Source organism: Onychostruthus taczanowskii, unplaced genomic scaffold (assembly GCF_017590055.1).
Source record: "Onychostruthus taczanowskii isolate IOZ18803 unplaced genomic scaffold, ASM1759005v1 scaffold14, whole genome shotgun sequence".
In the NCBI taxonomy this organism is placed as follows: Eukaryota; Metazoa; Chordata; class Aves; order Passeriformes; family Passeridae; genus Onychostruthus; species Onychostruthus taczanowskii.
In genome coordinates, this window is record NW_024498573.1 from 4,937,855 (window position 1) to 4,960,828 (window position 22,974).

Consider the following 22,974-nt stretch of genomic DNA (forward strand, 5'->3'; position numbering starts at 1 on the left):
ACAGTGTCCATCTGCTGATGCAGAAAGTGGGAGATTGATAAAGCAAGATCTAAAACCAGCAGAGCACAATGGGGACTTGAAGCACTTTAAGAGGCTCAAGAACTCTTCCACTTCAAAAGGAACATCATCTATATATGTGTTTGTTCTTTCACACAAAACCTCATTTCTTCCTAAACTTACCTACCCAAACTTCTCCTAAATTTACCCCAAACTAATGAGATTTGTTAGACTTTCAGTCCTTAACATCTCTTCGGGAAAATATTCCAGAAATTCTGAAAATTGGAAAGAATCTAATTTTCTGTTTAAATGTATTCAGATCAACAACATCTCTTTGCATTGAATTTACCCTTTTTTTTAACCTCCTCAAAAAAACTCCACAGTTTTCAGAGGAATTTACAAATTCCAACTAACAGAGGCACTACCCAGAAATTCTGCCAGCATTTGTCTCTTTCTGTTCTTCCAGAAGGGCAGAAACAAAAGCTTTTTAGTTGCTACACTTGGTCTGTGCCTGCAATGGAAAGGTTCACTGATGAAGCCATGCTGAATAGCCACTGATTAAGAAATTGCAGCAGTTCTAGGAGCTGCTGTTGATTCAAGGTGAGAGGAATTTTACCGAGCTGGATTTAGCTGGCAGTGCACAAAGAGGAATTTCCATGTCGTCAAAAATCTTCCACTGTGTCTGATTCTGGCATTATTTCCTACTGGCTTGCTAAGAAAAAACGAGCCCTCATCACACTCCTCTGGTGTTTTCTTTGCTCCTTGGATGAATATTCTGTGAGTGCAAATAAAATGTTCAACAGCAGCAATTTATTTTCTGTCTCTCACAGGAAGGACTGGAGGCAGCCCTCAGGAGCTGGAAGTAAGTTTTTACAGCCAAGCCTCCCTGCCAGCTCCGAGCTCCTCTCCTCCTCCTCCTGCCCTTTTTCTGTGAGACCCCAGCCACAAGGCACCACAAGGCCACACCAACCTGGTGCTGGTCCTCAGCACCATCTCTACAGCTCCTAGAGCCTGCCTGACACTCCGAAATTTAGCCATGAAGATCCAGACCCAACATTCCTGAACCGCAGTGAGAGGATGCACAGGCAGCCCCAGCCTGGGCAGAGAATCAATATCGGGGAGGAATATCTAAGTATTGCAATATTGCAATACAAGTCTAGGATTTAAACAGCCCATGTCAGAAGAGCTGAGACATGCCATCACAAAATTTTTATTAGCTATCCATTGGGCTTTTAAGCTTCCAGCTTCCCAGAGTAACAGTTAAGCTTGAAACCGTAAATTTTTTTCCCCCCTGCCTCCAAAACTGCAAACACACAGTGCAACAATGCTTAAGCTTGTTGACTCTCTTCTCTTCCAGAGCAGTCACTGCCTCTGTCTTGCTTTTCTTTTCTTTCCCAGGGTTCTGGCAGCATGTGGGTTAATGGGACAGTTATTTGAATGAAAGGCATTTCCAATAAATCAGCAGAGAGCAAAAGGGAAAAAGCACTAGAGTAATTTCTTCTGCTCACAATTTCATTATGTTCTTGGCTTTGAGCCATTATAAGGTAAATCAGTCAAGTCATGTTGCACAGACATTTCTGAAAGAACAGTTTTTTAAATCACTTGGTAAGCCACACTCCTTGTTTTGAATGGAGAATCCTGCTTATTTTGTATGGCACGTTATGCCCATTAAAGTTGTGAAAAGGAGAGCTGCAGTCAGAGCTAGAGCTGTGATTTGGCTGCAAAGAGCACTTCATGGAACTGTCCCCAGGGCTGTCCCCATGGCCCATTTCCTTTCCTTGCTGCACCAGACCTGATGACAACATCCCAACAAATGGACACACTCCCTCTCCAGCTCCCTTTTGGCAACAAACCTCAGGATAATGCTGAGCAAAGAAGGGATCGCTGCTTGTAGGATCTTGGCCTGGGCAGGTCTGCTCAGCTGGTGACATTCACTAGGGCTGTCCCCAGTTTTTCATTTCCATCTGCTGTTCTCTCCCCAGTCACTGGCTGACGGCTCCTTGCTAAACAGGGAAAAATGCAAAAATGCCCTGCTTTCACCACTGGGAAGGATGTCCTGGGATGAAACTCCCAGGATAAGGAAATAGAGGCTGCTGGCAAAAATATTACAGTTCTGTCAGTCTCTTCATTCTCCTTCTCCCCCACAACACTGGAATGATCAAGAGGAGGCAGGACAGTGATGCAGCAGCAGCAGAACATCGTGGACAGAGAAACGGGGGATGAAGAGCAGGTGAACCCCACATATCTGCACATGACCCTGAAAGCACCAGCTCAGCCCTGCACAAACTCTCCCAGCCACTTTAATAGCTTCAAACTTCACACACCATCATTAACATTCAGTATTTTTCCTTTTATAGCTCACAGCTTTCAACTAAGTGTGTTCATTCAACTTCCCCCCCATTCCCACATTTTACCCCCCTCAAAGTACCTGAAAGCACCTTTACCTTCATGATTTGGAGTCTCACACAATTTACTGAAATACCGAGAATCAGTTATAGATGCCACACATAAAAGCCAAACACGCTTTAAGAATCTCAATTTAACACAGCAAAAGCATCCTCACAGGCACTCCAGCAGAGAGAAATCCCAATTAATGCCTTACACAGAAACACAAGCTCTTCACGCTCAACCCTCAGATTCTGAGTGGGAGCCCAGTGTTTGCTGAAAGTAGCTGTGGCACACTTTAAACATCTAATTTCTGACTGTTCAGAACAGAGTGATGGCTGCTTGCTTTTGCTCCCCAGACATCCACCAACCTCTCACTGGGCCTAGGTTAGCACAGCAAGCAGCTTCTGCAGGAGGCAGAGATCCCTCACCAGTTTCTAAACTAGCTGACAGACACTTCCAGCTGCTTCTCAATGCATACTCCACTGTCAATCAAAATTACAGGGTATAATTAAGCAGGCAACAGCCAAGCAATGTCTGTCTTCTACCCAAGAACCCAATGAACAGATTAATTTACCAGTGAAATAAAGTAAGATTAATTCCTCTAAAAATAAACCCCTGAGAGACAAGGTACCATCAATTTCTTTCCTATCTAGTAGCAGGTTAAATATTGTATTTTTTCTGCAAAGCAGAGTTTCAAAAGTTGTCAAGAACTCAAACCTTTCTGTATCATCCCATATTAATAATGGTGATCTCTGTTCAACTTGCAAATTCAGTTCCTGGAGGCATCACTGGCTCCTTCAGCCTCATGACTAGGATAACACAAATGGCACCAGATGTCAGAAGGATGATGAGGTGCCACACAAACCATTGCAGAGTTGACAGAACCTGCCCCAAGCTGTTGTAGGTTCCTGAGCCCTTCTAAATACCTTGCTCTACCTGACATTTCTTTGTGCAGTAGGTATTATATTCACTTTGCATCGCTGAGCTTTAATTACTTTGACAACTTGCAGGGGACTTTTTAAATAATAATTTATTTAATCAACAGGTTTTTTTTCATTGTAATGTTTGGTAGCAGCAAGAGATCATGCTAAGATAATGAAAAGCACTGGAGCAGCTTAAAACTTAATTAAAACACGTAAAAATTAATTATACCACTCATCATTGATCTTGTCTGAAAAAGCTGATATTGCAAATAGGAAATCAAAAGCAAGGAGGTCATGTGGAGAATCACTGATGCAAAAGTGATATATTCCAGAAAAAATACATCCACAATGAGAGGAGCCATTCACTCCAGGCTGACAATCCCATGCTGAGCTGAATTCCATCCCACATCACCAAATTGCCAATCAAGCATCAATAAGGAGTCTGATTAAGGTGAAGCCAAAAGAACAGAGAACATAGAATATGGCTGTTATGTAGATATGTGAGATCAGAATGACATGATTAATGAAGTCAGCTTTTACAGGATCTTTTTCTGCATCTGTACCAAAAAAAAAAACAAAAAACAAACAAAAAAAAACCCCCAAAAAATAAACCAAAAAAGAGTTTAGTAGTTTAACTATGAAATATCACTCCTCAGGCTCTCCACAAATGCCTGAGATGTGTTCCTGGATTAGGATTACACACCTTGGTGCTGCTGCGAAAAGGATTTACAGCATCCCTTAATGTCCATACATAACCAGGACCTGCTCATGCCTGCACTCAGCCCAGTGTTAGGGAGGCAAGGGGAGCAGCCAGGTGTTCATACCCCTTCTGCTTTATTCTGCAAAAAAAAATAATGCACTGTCCTCTGTTTAAATAATAATTCTCTTTCCCTCCTGTCAGCTCCTGAAGTTGTTTATAAAGCATATTATATCCTCTTTTCACTTGAATCAGTAGAGCCACTTAAGGTACCCTTTGAACAAAATACCACAGTACAGAAAGGCCAACCTGGTATCAGCATAAATTTTATCCACAGTTCTACCTTTGGGCAAGTCACTTAACTACTCTGAGTCTAAAGCATGGAATGAAGGAAATACTGCTTTATCAAACTCAGCAGAAAGATTATCTAATGCTATCTAATATTTATAAAGCACTTTCTGATCCTCCAGTAAAGACCATGGAAATGTAAAGTACTGACCCAGATAAGGGTTAGGAGCAGAATCTTTTTTCCAGTGAGAGCTCTCAAATGACCTTGCAATGTTAGATTTATTTTCAAGGCAAAGAAGATCTGTCAGGTCCAGGAACCATGTTTTGCTCTAACTGCAGATGACTTGCTATCAACAAGGAAACAAGTTTAGTCACTGATCCAAATGTCAGGAGCTGCCAAATCAGTGCTCTGATGAAATGTCAGGAACAATAACGTGGTTGCAGGGCTTCACTGATTTAACAGCCAAAATGGAATCTGGTCATATTCTTTTACTCCTCCAGCAAAATTACAAATAACCAGCAATATACACATCATATACCCCTCTTCAATTTCTTTGAAGTTGAACAAACTAAAAAAACCCATCTAAAAATCCATCTAAACCCGTAAATATTTTCACTTCTGCATTTTAAAGGAGTCTGATCTCCACATGCTGGAAGTTCAAGAGTACAAAGATCTCATTTAATGAGAAAACTTAAAAATTCAAGGGTTTTCACACACCTGTAACTGCGCCTTCTGCAGGAAGATACTCTGCAAAAGGAGTCCTTCAGTCATAAGGTGAATCAAAATACAGTATTTGACATAATAGAATGTTCAAAGGACAGGAAGAACAAAGCAGGCACACTCAGAAAAGATAATTGTATACTTTAAGACTATTTTCTTAGCCAACAAGTAAACTAAAACCAAACCACAACAACTAATAGCTTTTATTTAAATTCGTGAACCTAATCCCAAAGGAATCTCTCTTTTGGTTAAAGCAGCCAGATGTTTCTAAATGAAATATTTAAAATATTCGTATGCTGCTGTCAGAAATACTCTGTGGGGAAAGACTGACTATCAAATCCTTGTCATAGCACAAGAAAAGTGTTGAAGAATTTCAGTGCTGGGAGCAACTGCAGATGCCTCACATGTTGGGCAGCTGTAAGAAATTCTGCCCCAGCTATTAAACACAGAATAAAAAACCTGTGTAATAACAATTTCACAGCGCTGATTTCATTGACTACACAAGCAGAACTAAACAGACCCAAAATCATCTCCTTTGTTAAGAAAAGGAGCGTGCTGCACATCCCCTTGCTGCAGACAAGCACTGGCAGGGACACACCTGGAAAGGAGCAGCAGGGGCAGGCAGGGCTCTGCAGGAGCAGGAGTGGTTTCCTGCTGAACATCAGGGATGGCATTTCCCATGGGAAGTGTCTTGATAAAAGCTGGCTGGGTTATTCCAAAAGCACAACTCTCTCAGCTGCCAGCACCACCCACAATCTCTGGGTGACACCCTGCAATGCACTCACCCCGTGCTGACACAGACTCGAGTGTTTCTCACACACAGGAGCTTTTATGTGCAACATTTAATTGGTCTCAAGTTTTGGCTCATACTTTAGGCTAATTATTGTCCTGCACTTCACACTGAGGAAGTCCTACTGTGGAACTTGAAAACCCAAGTAACATCCCATTGCCAGCATGGCATTGGTTCATTTTATAATTCAACCTGGACAGCACTTCCACAGGAGCAAATATAAAAGTATCTCCTGCCAGGAGAGCACTGCCAGGTATTTTATAAATACTACAGAAGTTTCCCAAGCAGGTGGCCCATCAAACTCAAATAATTGATCCACATCAGTTAGACCTGGAAATTCAATAGTACAGCACATCATTACAGCAGCCAACATAAGAGGAAAGTCCTTGTGGTTTCCCCTCCAGCCAGCACTTGAAAGGAAACTGAAAAGCTCTGCTCTCTTTTCAGCTTGGCATATACCTCCTTTGAGGTTTTCAGGGGAACAGCAAATACTAACAAGCCCTGTGAGAGGCCCCTCCTCTAAGACTCACCTTTGCTTTTCTGAAACATAACTTCAGTACAATATTCACTTTTTCATTATTGGAAACAGTTCAGTGTGGATAGAAGTAAATAAATATACCTGGCAGGTTCAAGCAGAGCTGTTAAATTCCCCATTTCCTTATGGAATGCAGAGTTTTAAAGGACAACTTTCCCTCCGTTCAACTTCTCTGCACACTTCTGGCTGCTCTGCTGTGACAGTGGCAGGTACTGAAGGGCACTGATTCATCTCCACGAGTGGACTGAGCATCTGAAAATCACTGCTGCCTTAACCCCACGTGCCAGAGGGACAAACACCCCAGCAGGGACATCTCAGTGGATGGGGGAACCTCTGCTCACAGCCTGGCTCCCAGCTGCAGTGGTTCTCCCTGGCCACACACAGATGTGATTCTGGATCTCCTCCATCACTGCACTTCCCTGCCTCAATCACAGCCTGAATATGTTGGTTATAATTTTTGCTTAAGCATCCAAGCCCTGAATTTCCAGCAGTTTGGCTCCCTGTGAAGTTGTGAAGTCACTCACCAACTATACATTAGAACTTAGAAAAGATAAAAGTGATGTCTGAACCACTGCAAGCACAGGAAGAAGTTCTATCAGACTCAATCACTTCATGAATTATTTATTGAATTTGCTATTGAGGCAGTAGCCCACAGTCTGTACTTTGCCTGTAAGAGCTTTCAGCAGCCAGGGGAAATCAAGAAGTTTCCACCAAAACAGTAAAGAAAAGCAAGCCTGATCCTAAATATGATGTTTGTTCCTTCAGTATCACATGCCCATGCCCCAGGAAAGGTTGCAGACCACACCATCGAGGAGACATCACTATAAACTATCATCTACCAACCTTATTTCTTGTCTTGTGATAAGCATTTCTGTTCTTAGGGGTTTTTATACATTTGGAAACCACATCAGCTGCTATACACATAACACTTCCACAGATGACTCCACAAGTTGTTTCACAGCACTGCAAACAGTGAAACAAGCTGGGTAGGCTTGCCAGGCAGGAGAGGAGGGCTGGAGATGCTTCTCCCTGCCAAACTCAGCGCCACCAAAAACCCACCCCAGCACAGCCTGAGATTCCTGGCTGAAAAAACAGCTTCTCCACAGGTGCTGAAGTCAGCCCAGGACTGCAGCAAGAACAAGAGCTGTGGCACGCACAGGGATCCCTCGCTGCTCACAAGCACGGAAATGCCGCCACTCCAGAGAACAAAGAGGGTTCCCAAACCCCATCTCCTCATTCCCACTGCCCTGAAGGACTCAGGATGCAGCCCCACAAGGCTGCAGGGGGTGAGGAGCCCTGTCCCAGGCCTGTGACAAACCCCTGGTGTGGTGATGGCTTCCTTGCGTACCAGGCAGATCACCGGCAGTGCCAGTGTACCCTGCACGTGCTGGACCTTTTCCAGCTGAGGAGGATGCTGAAGACAGCTCGGGCACTGGAGCACTGCTAGAAACAAGTCTGGGAGCTTTGCTGATTGGACTTTGGGGTTTTTTCTCCCCCCCTAAATTTTAGGCAGTGTTGACAGTGGGGTCAGACCTAACATCCCACTGGTGCCATGAGCGAGCCCAGGGCAGCTCTTGACAGAGCTCACGTGGGTTAAATCACCTTCTCTGCTCCCTCTGCTACCTAGAGGGAATCTTGGCTGCCTGTGCTCCCACCTAAACCCTCAGTCAATCTCATCAATGTCAAAGAAAGCCAGGGAAGGTCAAAGAACATTAGATGAAATGACATCAAGCTTTTATTTTCCAGCTTCCACCTCCATAAAATAGGTATAATCATACTTACTTACTTTCAAAGAGAATTGTAAGGCTTAATTAGATAATTAACATGAAAGTGCCTTTAAAAAGCCTATGTATACACAAAGCTCTACTGTATTATTAGTGTAGGCAGGCATGGGGAGCTCTTAGAGATTTTCTAACAGGTTATTTGTTATTCTGGGAAAAGTCTTTAGCTGCATACAGCAGTAGTATAATTATTATCATCAGATTCACTTCCTAAAGATATTTATGAAACACTGTGAAAAAAAAAAAAAAAGCATCCACTTAAGCAGCACTGAGCTGAGGATCTGTTTTGTTGCACATGCTGATTAGGAACTCTGTTAAAGTGTTGTTTTGCCATAGTGGAAATGCTGGTGCCAGGAAACGTAGTTACATGCTTGTTACTTGAATCATCATTATTTGGATATAATTGCTAGGTATCAGTGATTTCAACTCCTTTTTGTTTTTATATGTGTTTCTTTGCAATGGGATTTTTTTTTCAGGAGGCTGCTGGATCATTAGAAGAATGTGCAAAAACAGGAACCAGGCTTGGACTGTTGTACAGCTGATTTTGACTGTACCACACACGCAGGAATTTCTCCCTCCTGTGCATTGCATAAATATGGTATATATATTTAAAAGCACTGAATTATGACCATGAAAGTGGGGACGTCCACCAGGTAGTAACTATGCTATTCTACATAAATATACAAATATACAAGTACATGTAAAATATACAAATTACAAGTACTCCACCTCAATTGCAGTACTAGGGATGGCAATAAGCAGACCAAGTTTACTCTCTTATGTCATATAAATACTTCTCTAGTCCATAAAATTCCCCTTAAGAGCCATGTTAGGAGGATTTCACCTGACAACCCTATTTCTTTGATTCTTTTTCAACCAAATGTCATGGTAAACTATACTGTGATCAGGTTCACATGAGTATCATACATCTACCCTCAGCAAATTTCTCTTGACTGATTCCCAGACAAAGTAAAATCAGATACAGTCTTATTGCAGGTATGTCTGCACAGCTCAGGGCTGGGCCCTAAAATATTGCATCACATCTGTTTCTTCAGAAGTTTCAGGACAGCCCAACCACTGGACCCAGCACAGCTGCTCTTCAGTACCTAAAAATCAGGCAAAGCCAAGATTTCTTTTCCATTAAAATAACAATAATAAAAAAATCTCTTTAGAGAGAAATTTGTACTGTCCATTCTGTTATAGCTTAAGGAATGAAGATGTCAATTCATCCATCAAGTTACAGAGCTTTTCATCTTTACTTTGTATCAGCAAGAGCAAGAATTAGCTGAACAAATTCTTTTCAGAGTGATGGAATAATAAAATTGTCAGGAATTGGATTCACCACCTTACAGCTTCTAATAGTCCAAATCATTATTTGTTATTTTGAAGAAATCAATATAGCAACATATTCCCCAAACAGAAAATATCTATAAATCTCATTTGCAATAACAAATTTAATTTTTAAATCTGTTCATTTTGATCATTCTCCATGATTCTGGTACAAAACTGGGCAGAAAATGTGTTTCCACCCAACTCTAATTGAGCAGAAAACCCTCCATAAAAGAACAGGAAAGGAATCTAAACAACATCAAATATTTATATCATGGGAAAACATCAAGAGATCTTTTTTTGCAGCTTGTACTGTATATATTTTACATGTAAATTAAGCTGAGTGGTTCCTCTTCATAGCTTCAAGCTGCTGCTAATGCTTCATAGATTTTTCAGGCAGACAAATATTGGTGAAAAGAGTTTTATAACCTTCATACTGAAGATTTATGATTAGATGTGAACTGGAAGCCTAATACACTGACATGTGGCCTTGGCTCAGTCTCATTATAAAGTAATCTGTATCCCTGGTATAATTGCTGTTGTTTGATTGTAAATCATCCCTCCTTCCATGCAGCTCTGCCACTTTTGATGTTGGTGAAACTCACGGGATCTGCTGGCATTCTCATGGCTTACACCAGAATTAGTGTCAGCTTGCATTAAAAGTGTTGCAGCTTTGGAAAGTGCTCAAAACCCTCTGTTTTTTGCTCTCTTTCCCAATGCAAACTGGCACTGCTTCTTCCTGCCCTGCCTCCACTTGTAAAAATTATCTGTCTGCTATTTTAAAATGCTTTTTGCTTCAGTTCAGCCCCTGCACTGCTCGTGCTGGAGCAGCACAGCCACACCACCACGGGGAGAAGAGCAGCACCTCCAGCAGCTGGCAAGCCCCACGTCAGCAATTCACTGAGATTCCCCAACAGCATTACACTAAATTAATGCTTGTGATGGAAATGTGCCAATGCAATTAGAACACGGTGCTTACACTGTGACATTTTCTATTAGCCAGAAATGGACGCCAGGTATTGTGCTGCTACCAGGGGCCATTAATGCACTGGGCAGCCACTTACCCAAAATAACAGACTTCAGCAGGAGCAGATGGCAAAGCCCTGCACTTCTCCTACTTGCCTTCAGCCTCCAGTCTCTGCCTGGCTACAAAAGCAACTGTGCTCCTTTAAATCACAGCGACCACTGTAATTAGCAAAGCCATCATCCCAGCGGATGATTTTCAAGCTCATGAACTACTGAAAAGTTTAAATGGTATTCAAAGGGAGTTAGCACAGTCTTAGAGGGCAGGTCCGTGGTGCTCTAAATGGGATTGCTGGCTCAGGAAGTCTTTGCAAAGTACAAACTGTCAGAAATGTGGAGCATATGGCCTGGGATGGATCCCTCCATCCATCCTGCTTGCTGTTCGTGTGTCAGCATCCCCTTCCAGCGACAGATAAAAGCAGAAACGTTCTGTGCTTTACCCAGACTGGCACCATGGTTCTTATGTCTCTAGGAATAATCCCTCCATGAAGAGAGCAGGTCAGAGGGTGTTCCACAGAGCCAAACAGCAGCCAGGGTGTGGGACAGCACCACAAAGCCAACCCAGCACATCCAGAGCAAGTGTCTGACAGGAGAGAGCTGCCTGTGAGACATTCTGCACCATCCTAATGGAGAAGGGGGACAAGACCCTTTAACCTGGGCCCACAGAGCCACATCTGCTTTGAGATGTTTGCTGAAGGCTCCCTGATGTGCCTGCTTAAGCACCTTAGTGAATTCACATGGATTTATCAAAGCAACTCAATAATTTATGGAACTAAAGCCTAAAAGTGAGAGCTTTTCTTGTTTAACCCAAAGGTGCAATTTTTGGCTAGCAGCCGTGGAAGGCTGGTCCTCTGTTTCAGCTCAGCCACCAGGCAAGGAAAAAGGCACATTCTCATTGCCTTATACCCAGTAGGTACACACAATTTCTTTCCTTACTGTTTCAAACAAGTAATGACCTCCACCTGTGTTTGCTACTGATAAATTTGGGAAAAGCTATAAATATGGAGAAGACTGTCTCTTTTTAAGAGCCAGCTATGCTGTCTTTAGCTGGGATTTGTTTCCCTCATGAGGATTCTTGGTCCAGTTGCATTTCCTCACAGTTTTCTCTGCATACATCTCTCAAACACAGGCTGGTCTTGCTGGGTTTCCTCTGGGGAAGGTCCTACACTGGGTGGATCATGCCATCAGTCCAGTACAACCTCAATTTCCTCTGGAAGGTCCTACACTGGGTGGATCATGCCATCAGTCCAGTACAACCTCAAAGAATTTCTGCAGCACATGTGGATTGTACTCTGTGTTCTCTACAAGGTATCTTCAGAGGAAAAAAAAAAAACTCAGCAAGGATTTTTGGCAAGCTGATGACAGAATTCCTAGCTGGGGAGAGAGGAGCCTGAAAAAAAAACCCAAAATTAGAACTGGGCTTCTTTGAATCATGGCTGCAATTCTGAGGTGCTGTTAAAGGTGATGGCAGCCACAGGGCATATTTCAACAACACTCTTCCTCCTCAAACTGTCTTAAATTCCAGTTAACTGGGCATCCAGCCCAGATTTCCTGAAATACCCCATGGCAAAACCCAGGGAGGGTGACCTGACCTGCTCCCTCTGGCTCAATTCACGCTCTTGATGCTGTTTTGCCACCACCTTCACTCTGCAATATCAAGTCCAGAATGACAACAATGTAGGACTACACCAACTTGCACTCACTGAAGATCAAACCCATGGTTTTCTTACCCTATTAGAACTCAAACCATTAAAGAAGCAAATCACCTATAACCACAATAGCTCCATTATGACTATACAAATTAATTTCAACTGGAATATATATTTACTGTGGAGAACATGTGTATATACACACTCAGAAAGCTATTATGTATAGAAATATATTTGAAAATATTTGCACTATGATTATTTCTTCAGCTCCAGTATTTATCTCTTAAAAATGAATAATACATTTGAGAGATACTTTTCACTTTCAAAGCAGCAATATTATGCTTTTCTTCCGACAAAGAGTAAGCAGCAGGGATTGCACCTGATCTGTCCCTAGAGAGTAAATCGCTGCTCTCATGTTAAATCCTGCAGATGGGAAGAGGAAAAAACCACCCAATTCCACATCACCTGCAGTGATGGCTTTCCTAAAACTTCCCAGTTAACCAGGACATCCAACCTGCTCTGTGTCATCTTACAGAACCACCAGTTATTCTCCTGAGTTACAGTCTCTAAGGCAGCCACAGTGCATTGGAAGGTGACCCTGGACAGCTTTACCCTGCTCCTCCCACAGCAATTATTTGTACTGAGGAGCTGGAGCTCATGGAAGATCCAGCGATGAGAGGCAGGGGAATGCCAGCAGCAGCAGGGTGAAGAGAGAAGGGAAGCAAAAGAAAAATCTTTTTCCATGTGAGCTGGAGGTTCTGGGGGTACTGCGTGATCAGAGATGCCAGGAGCAGATGGCAATGACAGACTTTTTTCTTGGTTTTCCCCTTTTTTTTCTTGCTTTCCTGAAAAGCAGCTTCACAGAGCTCCACATTTACCCTAGATCTCAACTTTTCCCCAAAGAACTCCCCTCCACCCTGCCAGAACCACAGTTTTTTGACTTTGCTGTTGTTGCATGGGGGATGTCAGTGAGAGCATCTGGAGAATATTCCTGTGGCTTTTCCCCCTCCAGTTTGTTCAAAACCTTTCAAAGGAACAAAATCCCCATCAGCCTTGAAGCCTGAGAACCAACATCATTCCCTTCAGCATAACCTCCTTCCTTGTGGGCTTGGTCAAGTGGAAAAAGAGGAAAATCCCATATGAGAATCAACCCAAACTGCCACCACCTCACATCTGGTGGGAAGAACTGGGAAAATTACATGGGAATTTTCAAATTTTTAACTACGGCTTTCATCTTCCCTTTCCAAAATCTCAGTGTTTGCGTTATGTTTTAAGCCTCTGTGCAAAGAACAGTCTGAGGGAAGGACCAAAGGCTGGTATTCCAGAAAACTACTTCACCCTCTTCCTTCTAGAACCACCATTATCCCCTCAGCTGAGTTTCTACCACTGGGTTCATCACCCTGAGCACAATCAATGCTTAAAACATCTGAAACCAGGACTGTCACGGCCCAGGAAATGTACAGGATTTAATGTCCACAGAAGCACAAAAGCACTGTCTCCAGAGCACTTAACATATTGACAAGCTGTGTGAAAAGGGAACATTTTTCTCCAAGTTTCCAGTTATTTTGGTTCCTCTGAGGAAAGCATCTCTATCACAATATCCCACACAGACAGGGCCCCTTGCTGCTTCAACAACCCCAGAAGCTGCAGTTGTCCCAGTGCACTTTACATCAAAATAATCACACCAATTAATCTAAACTGAGTAAGGAAATAAAAACTTTAGGCAGGGAAGTCTGTTAAACACAGCAGAATATTTTCCAGGGAAGAGTTTATACACAGCAAAGGATTTCACTTCCAAGCTTTTGGTTTAATAATTTGAAAATGAAAAAAGAGCAATCATGCAAGCAAGTGGCACTCTCCTTAATTAAGGAAATCTATTCAGAATCAATAAAAGGGCAATTAATCTGTGGGTGTCACTGGCTCTGAATTATGGTGATAGCCCTGAAGAGAGGACCCTGTGACCTCCAACACTTCTCCCAGGCTCTGAAGGTTTTCACACCCTGATCTGTTATTTTATGACAGACACAGCATTAGAAAACACACTGATAGATGCCAGGAAACACTGAAGAAGGAGGGAACTGGGAAAAAAAATAAGCCTGTGTCTTTTGCAAAATTATGGTGGTGGAATTTTTCATTGGTTTGGATCCTTCTAGAGACACACTGAAGGGAAAAAGGAGATTCAGTGTTCTCCTGGGGACTGAGGAGCCCCACACATCCCCCCAGCAGCAGCTGGTGCTGCTTTGAGCCTTCTCCTCCTCAGGGTTTTCCAGCAGGTCCCTGGCAGGCTTTGGAGAGGAGGATCACACAATTCAGCACAGTCCCCCAGTCCCTTTCTTTCCTTTCTCTGGGTGAAAAAGGGCAGTGCAGGTTTTGGAAGGGGAGAAAGCAGAGCCCTGCAGAGCATCAATCCCCTGGCTCGCTCCCTCCCTCGTCTGGCACACGGGGATTTGCCTTATCGGTGACACACACAGGTGGCACAAAAAGGAATTACTTGGCTTGTTTAGGGCTGCAGTTTAGCAGCTTATGAGACATCTCAGTGCTGTGCAAGGGAAATGCAATGAAATCCAGCAGCAGAGGAGGGTGGGTTGTGTGGAGTGACTCCCTCCTCAAAGGACAATCCCTCTGACTCCACCGGCACGTCATTACTTACGGAATATGGGGCTACCAGAGCATGATAAAATATCACACTCTGAGCCCTTGTACAGGTATTATATTAAAGAATATGTAAAAAGCCAGATCCAGGGTAAGCACAGGTACCACTAAGCTGCAATCCAGGGGTGGCTTAAGAAGCTTATCTGCATTGTTCTGTACCACTCTCCACTGACAACTTTAACAGTCACTCTAAGGAACATCTTATTCCCTCCACTGTGTCCCAAGCATCTCCAGCTAATACTACATCCAGCAGAGACCTCATTACAGGTGTTTTTTCCCAGCCCATACCCTGTGAAACTCGGTTTTGACTGACATAGCCCCAAATCTGAGAACTCAGACTTGATCTGTCTCTGTTTCTATCCTTTTCCTGGCACACGGTTACAGCTGGTGTTTTGGTGCCTCCCTTTGCCTCTTCTTTATTACCAATCCCCTGCCATCAATTCTAAGTTAGACATTTCACCTTCTCTGCCAGGAGCTCTCCAGTGTGAGATGACTAACAGACATTAAATTGTTAGTGTTATGTTCCCTTTAAAATGTGCTCAGAGCAAATGCTAATAGCAGCACATCTCAAAAGACTCCTACCAGCATTTGTCTTGATCTTTCATTACCCATCTGTCAAAACCCTGGTGACAGTTACAAGTTTAAATCAAAGTTCAGAAGCACCTGTTAGTTTCAAAAAACTTTTGCCTCCAAGGCCTACATTTTAAGAAGCTGGGTGTGCTTGCCAAGTCCCAGCATTTGAAATGTTGGCAGGAAACTAAGTACGTGGGCATTGTACATGGTGAGAAAAGCGAGGCAATTTTCCATTTAATAAACACACAGGGACAAATAAATCACAGCCCCTGGGCAGAGCATCCAATAAGTTTACTCTGTACCTCCTCAGAGGGGCTCATGTAGCTTCAACTTGACAAGCCAGGCAGGGTAATGTGACAAAGAATAAAAGAAAAGAGGCACCAGCAAAGCAGCTGGAGCCACCAGAAGTCAGGAGGCTGCTGTGTTGAGAGGCTGGAGATCATTAATCTGTGCTAATCTGATCAGAGAGGGGGCTACAGATGCACATCTCTGATCCTGGAGCTGGGACACAGGTTGTGGTTGGGTGTGAGGAGGATCATGGAGACACAACCCAAGAAGGTTCCCAATCTTCTTCAGAAACTCTCTCTTCCCCACTGGAGTCCCAGATCTTTGGTTCTGACCTACAGTTTTAGCCTTTGGTATCTAAGTTCAGCTTTCCAGACTGTTTTGAACAGAAATCAGGCTGAAAGGTTAAATTCAGAACCAAGTAAGAAAGCCCTCCCCAAAGGATTGGCAAGACTTTGGTGGAAAAAGGATCTTTGTTCAAACAACTGGCAGCTGTTAATCACAAAATCATCAGCCACAGCCTGACACTGTTTATTCTGCCAACTGTTTGTTGTGCCTACTGCAGACTCACACATTTCCAACAGTTGCAGCACATTTGCCACTTTTTTGAATGGTTTATTTTAATTTGAATGTCTCACATCTATTGAAAAAACACTTGGAAACACACTACTGCCTACATCTTCCTGGCCATTTCTGGATTCTGATGAATGCCAGTGCATGCCACAGTGTGTCCTTCAGAAAGGACAGAGCTGGACTGCTGCTTTACCAGATACCCTAAAAGTTTGCTGGGTTATGCACAATTTACTTTCTCTTATAAGCATAATTTTGACGTAAAAAATGTTAGCTTTGGATTTCTATTTCTGCTTTCCCATTTTTTCAGGAAACTCCTACCTATACCAAAAAAAAAAAAATTCATGGCCATCACATCCCAGCTTTGTACTGAAATGGGTAAAGAAAATAGTTTGCAGCAAAGCCAAACAGTGGATTCCTGTGCAGAAATCATTTTTGCAGCTCCATTATTTGCAATCAACAAGCAATGCTGTGCTTCAAGGGTTGATTTTGATACTCTGAATAGAAATTCTTTTTCCCCTTCTCTGTCTTGTCAGAGGAGTCAGGTCAGTGTGTGCCTTGTTACTAATCCTGTGGTTTTATCCACAGCACCTGGAGGTCACATCAGAGCTGGAGCTGCCAACCTCAGTGACCTGTGCATGTCCATGTCCTGATCAACCCTTCTCAGCTTAACCTTCATCTTGTCTGCATGCTCCAGGCAGCTTTAAAAAACAACCTGGAGTTTTGTTCTAAGTAATGAGAAGCTCATTAAAAAAAAAAAAAACAAAAAAAAAAACCAAAACCAACATGCACCAGTGCCTGTGTGCAACAGGTTCTGCAGCAATCTGACTCACTTCTTGTGCCAGCCTCTGAACTTAGACCTAATAAATCAAGCCCAGGCTATAAGCCAAGCAATGCCTCTTTTTCAGAGGGTGGCAGAATACAAATGCAATAATTCCTTCTGATTATGGTGTTTGATTACTGAGTGTGAGACAAGGCTCAAACGGAATGTAACTTTTAATTACACCATTCTGTGGCAGTTCACTGCAAAGCCAGAAGCTCTTTCAGGGCCGTGCAAGTGTTTGCCTCATTCCTGATAAAGCCTGAAATATGTCTTGGTGCCTTCCATAGCCTCAGGGCATAGTCTGTATTCATTCTTGCAGATTTCACTGTTGATTTGTTGTATTTTACTACTGCTACCCTGGCAACCCTAGGAAACATAAAAAGTTGATTTCTCTGTCTTTCATGTATATTAAAAAAATGTATTTAGATACTTCTAAATAAACAACACCGGCTAACTAATGCAAACTCATGCTAGAGTTTAATATGGATGTCGTTATGCAAATTATGGTTGACCAAGAGTAGCAAATAAATGCACCCCAGAAACTGCACTTTCTCTGCAGACATTACACTGAGCACTGCACATGACTCTGTGGGAAATCCTTGACATAAATATGGTGGCCTAAGGCTGTAGGAATAAGGTAGGATTTGAACTGAATATGCTATGGCTATTTGAATATGTTTTATGTGAGTAATTGAAGGCAGAAATATTCCCAGTTGATTTCTTATATATTTTTTTACTGAAGTATCTCAAAAATTAATTGAGTCATTCGCACAAACCCTTCAAGCTCCCCCCCCCCCCCCCCCCAGCAGGCAGCAATATCCATTTGTGAACTTCAGGACAAACTTAGAGCAACTCACATTTCCCTATCTCCCATATTCTGCTAAAAATCTCCACCAATTTAGCAGTGTCTTTCACTGAAGTCAAACAAAATCATGAAGAACCCAGGAAATCTCATGTTTGGATTAATACAAAAGCCTGTGCTCCTCTGGGAGTAACAACAAGAGTACTGTGGTCTTCTGAAATTAAAATCAGTTTCCTTTTGCCTTACTGCCTGTTTGTCCCCTTACCCAGCACCAGCTCATGGTGTGGAGAAATGTGGAAAGGGGAGGGAAATACAGGTTGGGGTGGATCCTCCCAACTTCACATGTGGAGAGACAATGCAGAGTCAGGAAAGCCACAGAGGTGGGTGCTGGAGTTTGTGTCTGTGGCAGAAACCCAGGAGAGAAGGTACACTCAGAGATGCACAAATAAGCACAAACGTTTCACAAAAGCTCTCAGAGGGAGGAGAGTGAAGTGACAGCACTGCTGTGAGCCCGTGGGACACGGTGTGCTGCTGGAGCTGTCAACATCCATGGGGAAAGAGGCAGCTGGGAGGGCTCTGAAGGACAGACAAGAGCTCATGGTTTGAGCTGTTGGCTGCAGTTGTCAGCAGGACATCCAGGGTCTGCCAAGCAAAAGGGAATGGGAAGAGAGAAACCTGTGAATCATCAGCTCTGGATGGCAATTAAAACATCCATGCCATGAGCTGTTCTGTCAGCAAGCCCCTCCTGAAGCATGGAGGGAAGTTGCTCAAAACTCGGTGTTTTCTACCCAGTTTCTCAGAGGAATACATTCAACCCAATATTTGTAGCCACCTCCTAATTATGCTGACGTGAAAATTAAGCATATATGGGCTAGAGGGGGTAGCGTGGACTGTCCCAACCAGCCAGCCTGGTCTCTTGGTTTTAGTTCACCAGGCACTAGAGAGAAGTTGCCAAAAGAGAGGAATACATATGAAAGAAGCAGGTTTTAGACAGTCACTCCTTCATGGTAATTAGAAGGAGCCAGATGATTAGGCTCATGGTTAAATGAGTCAGCCTGCCTCTGAGGCTTGCTGGGGCAGCTCTCCTCCCAGAGCAGTCAAAGTTCTCACTTTATTTAGCACTGATTTGTTAGGACCATACTATGTTATCATCATGTCCAGCACCTGCTTTGATCATTTTCTTGCTTTCTCATCCTCAGAATGGCCAATTTTCCAAGCTTGGAAATCTTCAACACTTATGTCAAAGAGGAAAAAAACAAGATGGGATTGTGTGTAACTTCTCATCTGACACTGAGAGGCTTCATGCCACCACTCCCAGGCAGGTTTCTAGGTACAAACCACATCTGTTCACACTGAACCCCCTCACCAGATTACAGAGGTTTGAAGCAGGTGCTGCCCTCACCTTTCCACCCTTCTGACTGCCAGAATCCTTGAATAAACCACCCTCCACAGCCCATACCTAGTCCTGAGTGTGTCTGTGCCCTGGTTTTTGTGGGGTTCATGCCATGCAGCAGGACTGAGTGCCGTCTATCAGAGCTGCCAGGGAATGCACTGCTTTGGGCTGGTTTTGCATTGCACAGCAGGGTCAGGAGAAGCCACAGTGCCTTGAAAAGAGCATCTACTCTCCATGTCAGCAGTTCAGGATCTTTATTTTAATGTATGATTCACCCTTATGTCTTTAAGGGATTCTCAGACCATTTCACATATCTTTAATTTCAAATCTCGCAGAAGATTTAAATGCAAACATTTTCTTCTCAGAGCCCATGAATGCCAATGTGAATCAAGCACCAGTAATGAGATCATAAATTAGGCATTTATATCCCTTCCTGCTAGACAAATGGCACGACCTTGAAGTATAATGGAATGTGCAGTCCACACCTCTTCCCCAGGAAAAGGCCCCCTGCCCCACTCTCCAGCACCCAGGGAAGAAAGCTACACCAGGGAAGAAAGCTACACCACTTTCCACCATAGCTGCCCTGCTGAGGCCCAGGTGAGCCTGTCCTGGATGGAGATGGGCCTCCTGTATTCCAAAAATGTCCATCAAGGCGATACAGTCTCCGACAAAACCTCCAGAAGGAAATCAGAACTATACACAGAGCTTCCAAAATCCTTGGGAAATCCTCATTGCTGAGCTTTCCCCCAGAAATCCTCGCTGTAATCACTTCACAACCACACTTATCCATGCAAGCTGGGCTTAAGAAGCAGCTCAGGTTCCATCAAACTTTCCTGCTTGTAAAAATGTCACCCTCCTGCTCTCAGTCATACAAAATTAGCCATTGTCCCTCCTCACTCCTAGATTTTCTCTCAGGGAAAGGAATGCCCCTGAGGCAGTGTTGGCCAGGTTTTCAGCTTTGTATTTCTCTCTGGGGTCTCAGAAACATCTTTCTACAGCCTGGCTAAGGAATACCCCAAGGGGGAGTCACATCTGGACCAGCACATAAAGTTAAGTCAGCTCCTCTGAAGTACAAAACTAGCAAACAGCCCTTTGACACACAGCTGAGGGCTGTGGGTGCAGATTTTGGATGGAAGTCAGAATTCAAAGTTTAATGGCAGTTACTGTTCAGAAACAAGCCTGTCTTGTTATTATTTTTAGTACATTTCTCAGATTTGTCATTATACACTTCTGATTTACAGTTTTAATGCCAGGCAACGGTGTTACCTTTATCCTTCCCTGCAGGATTACGTGAGAATATTCTTTAGAGAGGATATCACACTGGGCTAAGGTTAAAAAACAGGACTTGCAGCAAGCCCCAAGGTGCCTTCCCATATCTCTGAAATATAAATGATTCCCTGGAATAAAAGATTCTGAAATACATAGCCATAAAGTCAAAGCTCTGCTAAGCAAATAACAAATACGAGAGGAAGCTCTGCTTCCAAAGGCTCTGAATCACAGCGACAGCTACAGTATGTGCCAAGCTAAAATATTTCCAAAAAAGCCAAAAGCTGTCAGCAGAAGGTAGCAAAACACTGGCCAGTTCTTAGAGTTTGATTATAATTCACACAGAAATACACACTAGGGGGATGGACCTACAGCTTAGAAAAAGTGCAGTCTGTGTTTCTTGGAGACTTTTTTATGTCCAGGCATTGAAGACTGAGGGTCTTGCACCCTGCTGCAGTGACACTCAGTAACTAACAGGTAACAGCTACATACCAGCAGGTACCAGAATATCAGATGGTTTGGGAATTTCCTCCTGCCTCCTGAGAGCCAATACCACTGCTGGATACAATCACTCAAAACACACACTCTCACTTTGCCTTAAAAAATTCTCTCCATTAACAACGGCAGAATAAAGTCAACATACATTGAAGAAATCGGTCACTGTCTATGTCATGGAATGTTCATGAGCACACCTGTGTTTTAGGATTCAAAATTAGACCACAAGCCTCATTTTTCTTGGACAAAAACCATTTTTCTTTTGCCAAAAATGCAAGAAAACCTTGCATTTAAAAGCCCAGCTGGGAAAATCATCTCCTAAAGATTTAACAAAGCTTCTCCCACTGACACGCAGCACACCTAAACATAACAGTTTCTGGTGTTCAAGATGAGTCTTCCAAATACACCTCCAGCCACAGGCCAAACACAGTGATTTGGATTTCTCAGTGCAGATGTGGATTCCTCCATCCACAAAGAAGACCCACAGTGGGCAGTTACCAGATCAGGAGAAGGGGATAAATTCACTGCTCCAAAGAAGAACATTTCCCTGGCTGCTTTAAGGGAAAATTAAGGAGCACAGAAAATTACTCCATGAGAAAAGAATATAAAATCCCCAAGAGTTTAACACAGAATCTTCAAGACCAGGGGAGCAAGGCTCAAGTTCTTTGCAGGCAAGGTCAGGTAGGATTTTGGCCATCTCAGCTGCATCTCTAGCCAAAGTTGCAGGAAGGAGCAGAACCTCAGCCAGGTTTGTTGCCCCTGGATGACCAGTTTGCAACCAGGGATTTTCCAGGAATTCCTAAGGGCATGAACAGCCAGTGGGGATGAAACACAGCAAGTGGGAATGTTGGGAGTTTCATTTCCATCCAGAAGGATGAAAGTCTGAGCTGTCCCAGTCACAAGAAGCGATGTGCAGAGGAACTCAGCACTTGGGTGTGCACAGGGCTGGGAGGGGAAATCTGCTGAAGAACAGCCATATTGATCAGTGGGCCACAGTCCAGGCAGGAATCACTGCCACACAGAAGTGTAAACACTTCCACACCTTCTCTAAGCCCTACTCTCTATTAGTTTAACCTGTGTCACTGAAATTGTCTTTTTTCCTGGTTCTTTTTTTCCCCCCAGGCATATAAGCCTTTTGGAATGTGACATACTTGCCAGGAGACATAAAGGATTAATGTCACAGGTCTGACATACAGCACAAAAGACAATGAGCCAGACTTCTCCTAAAATCTGAACCACAGACCGCAAGGTATGTCCAACAATAATTCTTCTTATTCCAGGCTCCAGGAGTTACTGAATTTTTTATCACAGTGAATTTTCATATTTTAATGACTGAGGATACAGAGAGTTATGTATTGAGCAACTCAAGCTAAAGGTGTACAGCTGTGTGTCTGCTAAAGGCGTATATATGAGATTATGCAGATCATTACCCAGCTAACTTCAAGCACTGTAACATGCTACACGCTGAAATACCCTGTAATCTGCTCTACAAAAGCAGTCACAGTCAGTAGTGATCAACCTGATTTGCCTGGCAAAACCCTACAAAATTTCCAAAGGAAGTGCAGACCAAGGGATTGCATTCAGAAATGCTGACAGAAGCCTTGTTTTCCCTACTTACCTTCTGTAATTTCCTGCAAGGGAGCAGAAGCTGCTGCAGGTCCAGGAGCACGAGGCTTTAAGGCACTTCCACCACCCCACACAAAACCCTGGCACACTGGCTGTACACCCCCCACAGGTAATCATCCATCAAGCCCAGGATAAAAATCTGGCAAGTTTCACATTAAAAATGCCAGAATGAAATAAGCAATACCCTGAATGCACATGCAAGTGTTTCAGTGCAAACCGAGTAAAAAATGAAAAAGAAAACACCCCTCTTTGCAGGACTGATCCTTAAAATCATGTGCAGCCTCAAAAGATTGAGTAAGAACACACAGGCACCAGCATCATTTGTCACCAGCAGGTCTAGCAGCTCATGGTTATGTTGCATAGAAAAT

At 43.3% G+C, this 22,974-nt stretch overlaps 1 protein-coding gene across 6 annotated transcripts in view; it reads right to left on the minus strand.

Annotated features, from left to right (window-relative positions):
* Positions 1 to 22,974, minus strand: part of SGCD (sarcoglycan delta) — a 306,318-nt gene that overhangs the window by 141,523 nt on the left and 141,821 nt on the right. For 4 of the 6 annotated variants that reach the window (XM_041397415.1, XM_041397414.1, XM_041397418.1 and 1 more), the window contains one exon: positions 1,851 to 2,000. The exons of the other annotated variants lie outside the window; for them this stretch is intronic. In XM_041397415.1, coding sequence (XP_041253349.1) covers positions 1,851 to 1,928 — 78 coding nt within the window. In that variant the 5' untranslated portion in view covers positions 1,929 to 2,000. The remainder of the gene's footprint in view (positions 1 to 1,850; positions 2,001 to 22,974) is intronic. 6 annotated transcript variants of the gene reach the window in all.